The sequence below is a fragment of the Chionomys nivalis genome, chromosome X (assembly GCF_950005125.1).
Source record: "Chionomys nivalis chromosome X, mChiNiv1.1, whole genome shotgun sequence".
In the NCBI taxonomy this organism is placed as follows: domain Eukaryota; kingdom Metazoa; phylum Chordata; class Mammalia; order Rodentia; family Cricetidae; genus Chionomys; species Chionomys nivalis.
Window position 1 is genome coordinate 48517694 of NC_080112.1, and position 12048 is coordinate 48529741.

Sequence of the window (12048 nt, forward strand, 5' to 3'; positions counted from 1 at the left end):
CCCAATGAAGGAATTCTGGAAATGAAAAATTTAGGAATTTGAACAGGAACTACAGAGGTAAACTTCACCAACAGAATACTAGAGATGGAAGAGAGCATCTCAGACATTTAAAATATAATATAAACAAAATGGACACACCAATTAAATAAAATCTTAATCTAAAAAATTCCTAACACAAAATATCCAAGAAATCTGGGACACTGAAAAAAAACAAAAATGAGAATAATGGGTATAGAATAGAAAAAACAACTAAGCAAGGGACACATGAACTCACAAACTCTAAAAAAGCAAGCATAGGGTTTTTAAAGGACTACAGCAGCTCCTGTGTGTGTGTGTGTGTAATATATTTTATATTACACATGTAGTATATTATAGGTATTAGCTTAATATTTTTATGGGACTCCTGAGTGTGAGAACTAATGAGTCTCTGGCTCTTAGTCTTCTTGGAACTCTCTTTGTCCTTTTGGATTGCTGTGTCCAACTCTGATGTGATAGTTTTTGCTTTGTCGTAATATCTTTTATTTTGTTGTGTTTAGTTGTTATCTTCCAGAAGCCTGTTCTTTTGACATGAGATACAGAAAGGGAATGGATTCAGAGGAAAGGGAGGTTAAGGAGGAACTGGGAGATAGAAGGGGATGAGAAACTATACTCAGAAAAACTATAAAAAAAAAGTATCTGTGCTCAATAAATGGGGTAAAATAAGAAAAAAAGCAGCATTAACCAGAAAACTTGAAGCAAATGTTCTCTGATTGGTAAATATAGTTCAATATAACAAGGCATGACATCAGTAATATCAGCAAGACATTTCTGCCATACTGAGCAAGATTAACAGCTTAATTAAACATAGTGACAGTATATATTCATACTGGCCTGCAAATCTTCCAAACTCTTGGCTTTGCTAAGTTAACAGGAAGGATTTACATCTCCTGGGCACAGCTCATTTTTTCAGAATTTGATTTGCAACCTCCCACTTCATTCATCTTTGATCTAGCTTATTAAAAGTGACTCAAGTACTATTACATTTTTGCTTTGCTCCAATCAACACAAAACTACTTGAAATTGTAAAAAATTTAACGCCTCTTAATATGTGGCATAGAAAATACATGCCTTTCACATACTCATGGTATGTATCCAAAGACAGTATTACCCTGCTTAGTAGATCTCAATCTTGTTCTTCAATGTTACTATAGGCAGCATTCTAGAAGTAAAGGTCTGATCAAAACAAAATGGCCCATTTGTTTTACGTCAAATCCTACGAATAAACCTTGCCATATCTAAAAATTAAAAATATCCGGTTTTAATTTCTCAAATTCCGAGATCATAATGTTTATCTAAAGTCATGTAAAAGGTTCCATGGTTGTCTTCACATGCCACAGATGATATATTAAAGCCATGAAAGTGTATAGATTTTTGTTCAACGTAAAAAATAAGCATTTATATTTTTCCTGTAGCACTGATGCTCATTATTCTATTTTATTGTTTGAAAATGTCACACATGCATATAATGAGCTTTTATCCAATTTACCTCCCATTTTCTCCGGTCAAACTCCTTCCTATTCTCTCACATGTGCTATTTTTTCTCTTAATAAATTTTAACTACTACATATTTAATGGTCTTGCTCATTTCATACTTACTTTTCATGGTGTTAGAGTTATCATCTCTTAAAAATCCATCTTTACTTCCCACAGAATCAAATCTCACAAAGAGGGCATAGTCTTGCCTATGTGAAGGCCCAACATCCTTTTTAATATCAACTACTAGCCTGTAAATATCATAATTAGTTGTTTTAAAGCATAGGTTACATGTTTTTGTCACTTGTCAACAAAAATAATCAACCTAATTCTTAAATCTATGTAGGCAGATGAAAAGGAATAAAAACACATCTATTACCTATTTTCCAAATTTAATAACAACAAAGACCTCAGAGCATAAAGCTCAAGAAAGTAACTGAATTAATACTTATATTTTTAAGACAAGACTAACTTCAGTGTCCCAATATGCCAGAACCTACATGACATGCCACAATGTTTATATTGTATTTTTTTGCCAGATAGAATTCACTATTAGCAAAGGACTCTAAGCAGTCTCTATAGTAATCCATATTTCCCTTAGTAGCAAATTCTGTTACATATTTATCTACTATCATGAACTAAATTCACATTTATCACCAATCAAGTTCCTCATAGTGGACAAGTAATTAGAGAACATAATTTGATATGAGTCAGATCTTCTTAGAGAAATGTAATAGAAGGATGGAACCAAAAGGGAGAAATGGGAACAAACGTATAGATAGGTTACACCATAGGCCAGGTCTCTGATTATATTTATCTAGCTTACTTACAGATTAGCTCTTCTGCCAGTAGATACTCAAATACACAAAAAGTAGGTGTGCAATATTAAAGGGGAGCACATATAGTGTGTTAAAAAACAAATTTAACTAAGACTTCAAATATTCACACCTAAATGCCCATGCTAGACTCCCAAAGTTAAAACGCTGTCATAGGAAACAATATTGGATTTCTTTCAAAGCATGTAGGGGTGGAGAAGGCTGAAGAGATGGCGCTAGAGTTAGGAGAACTCAGGCTTGGTTCCCAGCACCCACATCAGTTGGCTCACAACAACTACCAATACAATCATATATAATACAATGGGGACACATAAAATAACATAATCTTGTATTGTTGAACATAATTTTATAGATTTTCCAAAAACACTTCTTATACAAAAGTATCATTAAGATAATTCTTGATTATATGAGTGGGGCAATTAACGATTAGTTTTTATGCCGTAGTTTCATTTCTGTTGACTTGATAAAGCAATGAAGAAGAGAAAGGTTTAATTTAGTTCACAATTTCAGGTCAAATTCCATCATAGCAAGAAAATCAAGGCAACAATGTAAAGCATTTTAAAATGTAAATGTAGTCACCTCATAGTCACAATACAGAGAAGAGAGAAATAAATGTATGTCTAGTACTCAGAAAGGTTTTTTTTAGTTTTATAGAGCATAAGATCCCAAAACAGAAAATAGCAGGTTTTCCCTCATCAATTAAGGCAGTCTTCTATATACATGACCGTAGGCCAACCTAATGCAGATCATCAATCACTGATTGAGATTCTCAGGTCATTCTATCAAGTTGACAATTAAAACTAACCATCATATTCTCTTAAAACACTCAGCCTACAAAAAGCATGTATCACTAAGTGACAATGCTGTAATGGAAGTACTCTAAACATGACCATCTCATAAAGGTAAATTCTTACAGTTGAGAAACAGACAAAGATAATATTGAATTGTTTACCATATATTCAACATTTTCAAAAGTATTTTCAGCCTAGATAACAAAAGCAAGTACAAAAAGCTTTGAAAATATATGCTGCATGTGTTTCATTAAATTCTGTGGGTTAATGGAAGTAGGTAATGTTGTTTTAACATTGATAGTATTCAGTCAGAAAAGATTCTGTTCAAGTAAGAGCATCACTTCCTATTTGGTGTCATCTATAAAACACTACAGGCATCTCTCTCACTATTTCTGCAGCAAGTTCTGGACTGCACAAATCAACTTATGGAATCCAAAACAACCGAAAATTTTACCTCCTCCACCCATTTCCTATAGATCTAGGACTTTTTTTAATTAAAAAAATATCATATGTCATATTTATGAATATTGGAAATCTTAAACATGTTAGAAATATTTAGAAATGTAAGAAAAATATGATTTTTGCTTTCCCACATGCTTTACTATGACATTAAATAAGTCTGGTTAGTATATCATAACTAATTTTCATTAATAATTGGCATTACAAATAAATTCACTTTTCCTTACTTTGGGCTGAAGCAAAACGTAATTACAATCTTTTGATAGGGGAGTAAAGTCCCTTCATTGGGAACACAGGTCATAAAATCAGTCATATCTATTTTCTTTATTTTGTTTAAGTAGGGGAGATTATTTAAGGCAATATCTGTCCTTTGATGAATATTTGCTCCCTGTAACATAAAATAAGACATAAAAGCATATTAGGGAAAAAGGAAATAACATTTTGAAAGAGTTAATATAATTATTGTAATTTTAGAACCTAGAAAGTGAAGAGTGTTTGTCTGATGGAAGAAGGTCATTGGCTAATAAAGAAACTGCCTTGGCCCATTTGATTGGCCAGCCTTTAGGTGGGTGGAGTAAACAGAATAGAATGCTGGGAGGAAGAGGAAGTGAGCTCAGATGCAGGGCAGCTCCTCTCAGAGAGAGACGCCATGCCCATGTGCTCCAGAGCAGATGCGATGAAGCTCTGACCCAGGATGGACGTAGGCTAGAATCTTCCCGGTAAGCACACCTTGGGGTGCTACACACATGAATAGAAATGGGCCAAGCAGTGTTTAAAAGAATACAGTTTGTGTGTCATTATTTTGGGGCATAAGCTAGCCAGGCAGCCATGAGCCGGGCTGTGGGAAGAGGCCCACAGCCCCCACTACATTTGTCTCTACAGTAACATATACCTAAACTTGACAAAGGACATGATACATTTCAAAATTTGAGGAGAGTAGAAATCTTCAGAGTAAGTTACTAAGTTGCAGGGAGCATTCGTCTGGTTTAATGCAGACATGATACACCACTTTCGCTCAATTTACTTACCAGTTCTTCTCCAACACAGTCATCTTGCATTATTGCCACCCAGTTTACAGTTTCAGGGCTATTGTTAAACAGAAGTGCATGCTCAAGTTTTGATGTTCCAAAGAAAACAGAACCAAACCGTATGCATTCCAATTTCCTGTCACTATTCATGTTAAGCAATTCGATTATTTGCTCAACCACATGAACTTTGATGTTCAAGAGTGTATCAGGACGACCTTGCAAACTCACTCTATAACATAATAAAATAAGTGTAAGTATTTTTATTAAATATTCATATATATATTCTTCTAATTATTTGAATAAAGTTTTTTAAAATGACATCATAACTAAATTAGCAGATTAAGATTAGTTGCTTTCATTTACTATTAGAGATTATCACATCATTTTGTGTACCTACATCTATAAATTGGAACCGAGGCCCAAGCCATCATCTACATTCCAATACCACAGTTCCCTAAATCAAACATACCTCAGAAAAAATTTCAAACTAATTTCAGTTCTCATTTAGCACATCTGGCACATGTTTCTTTCTTTCTGGCATGAATACAATCCTTTCAACTTAACCCCAACAGATACCACAAATAACTGGCTATCATCAAAACACTTACTTACATTTTTCTATAATTGTGGGGTTTTATCTATACCATATCTCAACATACCTGTCCTTCCTTAGATTCATGGCCATCACACACTTCCCTTGGTTTTCATTCCAACTCAATCATGCATGCTCTAACTTTTCATTCTAAGACACAGATCCTCTGCAAATTATTTGTTTCTTCTCTCTTATTAGTCCATATTCCACTCTTCAGTGAAATTCTCAGGATTCCTATGTTTTAGATACCACATATATTCCTAATACCCTGTACCCAACTAATCAAGACAAAGCTGCTTTCTGGGACTTAGAACATGTAATTCATAGCCAGAGACTCAACAATGACTCTAACAATGAAATCACTCCTCCCATGCCACATATGAACTTTCTTCCACTTTCTTTTGTTCATTAACTCATCAAATGAATTAAACAGGCTTGTATTAATATATCTTAAATCTGTGCACGTCTCTCAATTCTCCAAATTTAGGCCCTAGCTCTGCCTTTTCCTATTTCTTTTTGACTTTGCTTTTATAATATCAAGTTAGATTGTCATATTTCTTTTGTGCTGTCTGATTTGTTTCATGCACTGCTGTTACTGTGACTTTCTAAATTGCAAACTGATCCTCAGATTAATTTTCAGGGTCACAACTGTATCTCAAAAACCACAATCGTAACCTTCAATAAGAAATACATTTCAGGTGTAATTTAGTAGCTCACACACATTATTAAATGCACATCACATCTATAAATGCACTAAAGCAAACCTCATGAAAAAATTGCTGTCCCATAGACCCTTTACTGGATCTTGTGCCATTCCTTTGTTTTAGTCTCACCTCACATCACTCCCTTCTACTTCTTCAACTCTATATTGCCTCTGATTCTTTAATAGGAAATACAGTTATCTCTAAAGTTTCAAATTGTCACTTTCTCTTCCTGAAATAACTTATGTAAGCCAATCTATCATCAACATTCATTTTGCCTCTACACACACACACATACACCAATCATATCATTTCCATTCACTAACCAGATCCTATTTAATGATTAGTGTGTGGTTCAACTACCAATTTATTAGTGGAATCCTCAGACCATTTCCTCAGATCCATACAACTGAAACTAGGAGCTGCTGTTCGGTGTATCTACATGTCATTTCTGCACTTGCTTTCCATTGCTGAGCACTATCTAACACTTGTATGTCCTGATATGTAGGAATAGCTACATAAATGAATGAAAGAAAGGGGGTTGGCAAACAAGCAATCAATCTGAAAGAAGGAAAAAAAATTGAGTTCTATATAAACATTTGTCCAAAAAGATACTCTATATTTACCTTGCCACTTCATTTACAATCTGGGACTGGTCTGCACAGAAATCCACTTTGATGACCTTTGATGACTTAGCCTTCACAATACCACTACTTGGAGAAATCACAATAGGTAACTGACCCTGGTATTCTGTTTTAAACATGCCTAAGGAGAGTAAGAGACACAGTTTATAACTAGACCTTTACAATAGACACACATTACACAGATGATCCACCGAGGAACAAAAAAATTGCTTTTATTGTGATTACAGATACTGGCATCACCTAATAAATCTGAACTCATGTTAGAATTTAGCCCTCAGCAGTAACTAAAAATATTATATATTCATTTTTGGAAAGTACTTAAACTAAGAACACTATATATCCACATACATGCTCTCCAATCCTTGTTATAAGCTGTATGTTCAATCACTGAATTCCATTTTACAAATAAGAAATCAGATACTTAGATATCTTGATCTCTAAAGTATAAATATGCAATAGATGCTTAGGAAAAATAAATTATTTGCCCCAGTTTTTCAATTAGTAAATGAAGCAATTAAGTGTGAAACATGGTTAAATTTACCCCCCAGAAAAGCAGTTTTCTTTCAAAGCATCAGTATTTTTTCCCAAAAATATTTGCCCACATCTATAGATTAATCTTTCATTTTTTTCATTAAAAAAATACACTAAACATCTCATTAAAATTTAATCTACATTTGAATTTAGAGTTTTCACATGTAATATAACTATAATTTGGGGCGATTTTAATCTAGACTGGATATATTACATTTATATAATCACTAGAGAGTTATAAATAAATAAGTTAAGACAGAATTTGGAAAGAAAAAATAAAATAATTTCAATCATATATAATCACTCTGAAATATTACTAGTCTTCAGAATCAAAGAACCTCAATCATTTACCTTAAGAGACTCTATACTTCACATTAGAATCAAACTGAAAATAAGCCTAATATTCTATATACTCCTAAGCCATGAATATTCACCCATGAAAGAACCAAATCACTGAAAGCTAAATGAACAAAATTGAATCAGAAGTAGCTATCAGTTTTATTCTTGTATATTTTATGAGAAAATATGTAATGGGATAGACTGTCTTTTTCATAATTCCGATTGTTCAAGCAGGCAGCTAAGAGAAACACAATCTAGAGGTAAAAAGGACTGGATTTACTATTTCATTATATATTAGACATGCAGTCTCAAAGAAACAGTCACTATATAGAATTAGTCCTTGTATTAGATTGGGAGAAACGGCAATCTTGCAGCCAATGTAGCTAACCATCAATCACATCAAAAGAATGACAAATTATTTCCATTGTTGCAATTAATAAAAAGTGTGCATTGATAGCATTGTTTTTCATAGCTAGAACGTGTAAGCAACCAAAACGCCCCTCGATCAAAGAATGGATAAAGAAACTGTGGTATATTTACACAATGGAGTACTACATAGGAGAAAAAGTAATGACACTTTGAAATTTGTGGGCAAATGGATCTAGAAAACATAATATTGAGTGAGGTAACCCAGAGCCAGAAATACAAATATCATATGTACTCACTCATAAATGGCTTTTAGAAATAAAACAAAGAAAAACCAGCCTACAATTCACAATACCAGAGAACCTAGACAACAATGAGAACCCTAAGAGAGACATACATGGATCTAATGTACGTGGGAAGTAGAAAAAGACAAAATCTCCTAAGTAAATTTGGGAGCATGGGGACCATGGGAGAGGGTAGAAGGGGAGGGGAGAGGAAAGTAGGGGAGTGGAGAAAAACATATTGTTCAATAAAAACAATAAAAAAGATATTTTAAAAAGTATGCATAACAACATATACTTTTATGAAAACACCTGGCCACAATAACAATTCCTAAAAATAATCAAGTCTGGAAAAAAGTGTCCTTCCAATGATAAATTATTATAAGCCTTTTACAGACCATGATCTGAATGCCAAGTTGACTATGACAAATAGAAAAAATATTTCAAGTCCACAATGAAACAGGTATCATACCAAAATTGTAGCTAAATACCTAATTAACCATCTAAAGTTCAATTTCATTAAAGATAATTGTCCAATATGATATAGCTAGTAAGTAAGACACTGAGGTCTAGTTCAGTCTCTGGATTAGCCTATGTCACTTCTATAACACCAACCTGCCTCCCATGTTCAGAAAGATGACCAGTCACATAACCAGCAAGCTATGTTAATATGGATTATAAGAGGCAGGTTCATTTTTCTTAAATGATTACATAGCTATCCTTTGTTGTCACAACACTTAAGGGTCTTTGGTTCTCAAATATTTTACATGATAGACATTGTTTCTTGATGACTGGAAAAATCTATTATACTAGATGCAATTTAAAATAATAGCAACTCTTCTAAATTTGTAAGCTTATATGACACAGAACACGTACCTGGAGCTTTGCCACGATTAATAATACTAATCTCTTTACAGTGCACTTTACTATTGGCAACTAATATGCCAAAATCAACTACCGGCACAATTTCCAGGTGACAGGTTGGAATCAGCCTAAGAGAGAAGAAAAGAAGCACAGAATTATGTGTAACAATAAGAACACCTTCATAGTTAAGCCCATGGAAGCACACACACATGGATACTTTACATACATTTAACTCCTTAAAAGATATTTCAGTTTATTTACAGGTCTATTGTAACACTGCTGTCAATAAAAGGAGTAATGAAATAACATATGCAAACTATAATGCAACCTTTTTTTTTTTTTTTTTTGATTTTCGAGACAGGGTTTCTCCGTAGCTTTTTGGTTCCTGTCCTGGAACTAGCTCTTCTAGACCAAGCTGGCCTCGAACTCACAGAGATCCTCCTGCCTCTGCCTCCCGAGTGCTGGGATTAAAGGCGTGTGCCACCACCGCCCGGCCTGCAACCTTTTCTTAACAAGGAAATCAGACTTTATCATATAAGCATGATTTGACAGACTATTCATTTATCTCAATTTAGTGTTACTCTATCATACGTGAAATTCCTTTTGAGAATTTCCACATAAGTCCATTTAATGTTTTGAAACTTATTAAAAAGGGGGAACTGACTTTAATACTTTGAAAAACATAAAATATGAAAAATGAAAAAAGCAATGATACTGTATTTAGAGAATATTATAGATACTTTCTGTTGCTATGCTAAAACACTGACCAAAACCAGCTTAGGCAGGCAAGTGTTTATTTGGCTTAAGTATCCAGATCACGGTTTATCATGAGGGCAACCAGGAGCAAGAGCAATAGAGACAGGAAGCACAGAGGCACTACTTACTGACTTGCTCCCTATGGCTTGCTTGGCTTGCTGTCTTATATATCCCAAGACCATCTGGCCAGTAAGGCACTGCCCACAGTGGACTAGGCCCTCCCATACCAACCATTAATCAAGAAAATGCCCCCATAGACTTGACTGCGGATAATAAATAAATTCTCTCTTCCCATGGGACTCTAGCTTGTATCAAAATGTCCAAAGCTAACAAGAACAAGGTATAAAACACGATCTCTGTACAATGAAGAAATGTGATCTGCTACATGTGTCTTTAATTTAATGTGTTCAATGCAGCATGTATATAGTAGGCATTCTCAAACAGCTTTCAAAAATTCATTGTCTCATATGAAGAAATCTTATGACACATCTATTTTATATTTAGATTGCAAGCTCTACATCACAGAATGTCCTTAAATGCATTAGTACAGTTTAATAATAACAAAATTGTTACAAGACAGATGTGAAGATTACATACCCAATCAGAGGAACCTCTAGAACTTTATTTCCTGCATAGATAAAGATGTGATCAAACACGTCTTCATTTTTATCAGGATGATATTCCACCATTGCTGACATCTGAAGGCCAGAAGCTAGTTCCTTATCCAGACTCGTCAACAACAGTTTGAACTTAAGTGGAAAAAGATAAAATCAGCACTATTAGTTCCTTATAAAGATTATGAGAAACTAATATTTAGGGAGTGTGTATAATTACCAAGCATAGGTCTTATTCCCACCTAACAAGAATTTAAAAAAAAAAACTTTAAACTGATATACATTAAATGTATATATTTACAGGGTATGATGATTAGGTCTGTACTAAAATGCCCTTTTAGTTCCTATCCTTAGAGAGTAGAGATATATCTGTTTCTCAGTAAATTCTCAACTAATAAAGTATGACACAAAACCACACTTATGCCTCTTAGTAATTCCTGAAGGAATCAGGAACTTTAAGTGTCAGAGGGCAATTAACAACACCTAAAAAAAAAAAAAAAAACGATCTCCTAGGATTCTTTTTTTGAGGTGTTGTTAATTCACCTCATGAATTACTTCATGATTCACTTCAGAATCATGAAGACATGGTGCATAAAATTGGAATTCTTAGTAGATGTAACCATCATCTGTAATTTTCTGTTAACTAAAAATGAAAACAGGAGTGAGGACTTTTCTTTCTCCAAACACAATTATGAAGAAGCATATTCTCTCTCAGCTTCGCCCCATCTAGTCTTTTCCTCATACCCCCTACTTGAAGTAAAAGATTCTTTCTCCACTCTATCCCTCTCCCTCCTTTCCTTCCTCTCCCTCCTCCCATCATTATTTCGCCTCCCCTTCTCACTTTTCCTATCCTCCTCCTCTCTCCCTTCTTTCCATCCCTTTCTCTCTTCCATTCTTTCTCCCTTCTCCTCCCTCCCTCTCTCCCTTTATCACTTCCTTGCTCTTCCTTCCTTCCTCTTTCATTCCCTCTCCTTCTATGCCTCTCTTCCTCCCTCTCCCAATGTCTCTATCATTCTCCCTCCCCCTTCCTGCCTTTCACTCCCTTCTCTTCCTCCCTAAATTCTCTTCCTCCCTTTTACACCTTAGCAGTTATCCCTTCCTTCTATCTCCCCCCTTCTTCCTCCCCCCACCCCCCCCCCCCACTTCTCCCTCTCTTCTGTTCCCTCACCAAATAAAATCCTTCCCGAATTCCTTAGAAATGTAGATTTTGGTCTTTGGGCCAAGGGGTTGCTCAAGTGCCTACGCTACCCAGGAGCTTTCAGTACCCTTAATTTATCACCTGTGGCTTCCCAGGCTCTTGAAACCTCATCTTCTGGTTCCAGCGGCCCAAATTGTGTACAACGAGAGGGAGCCGGTACACTTTCCCAGACACTGCATCCAGGAACCTCAGCTCCGAAGGGATTACCCTCAGTTGAACTTCCTTCTTGATGCTATCTACATCCCGAGGGCCTAATGAGCCCCGCTCTGTGTCCATCGCGGACCTCTAGATAGCCAGCAACCAGAAGCGGACTTGACTAACTCCCGACTGGCTTGAGTCAACAGATGTAGCTAGGAGACAAGCACTAGGAAACCATTATCCGGACTCCACGTGAACACTGACCCGCGCCTCGCCCCAGCATTCCGGCAGTCTCCGGAGCTTGCCCCGCCCTGGCCACGCTCCCTCTGACGTAAGAGCTGCCTGCTACCCTCACCCAGGCCCTAAAGTCCCCTCCCCCATCCCCTGCCCTCAGGCTT

At 35.5% G+C, this 12048-nt stretch overlaps 1 protein-coding gene across 1 annotated transcript in view; it reads right to left on the minus strand.

Moving 5' to 3' along the window:
* Window positions 1–11788, minus strand: part of Cfap47 (cilia and flagella associated protein 47) — a 307853-nt gene extending 296065 nt beyond the window's left edge. Inside the window, 7 exon segments of the mRNA XM_057760135.1 lie at window positions 1636–1763; window positions 3826–3986; window positions 4627–4855; window positions 6546–6684; window positions 8957–9072; window positions 10298–10449; window positions 11594–11788. Coding sequence (XP_057616118.1) covers window positions 1636–1763; window positions 3826–3986; window positions 4627–4855; window positions 6546–6684; window positions 8957–9072; window positions 10298–10449; window positions 11594–11788 — 1120 coding nt within the window.
* Between the last annotated feature and the right edge of the window lie 260 nt (window positions 11789–12048).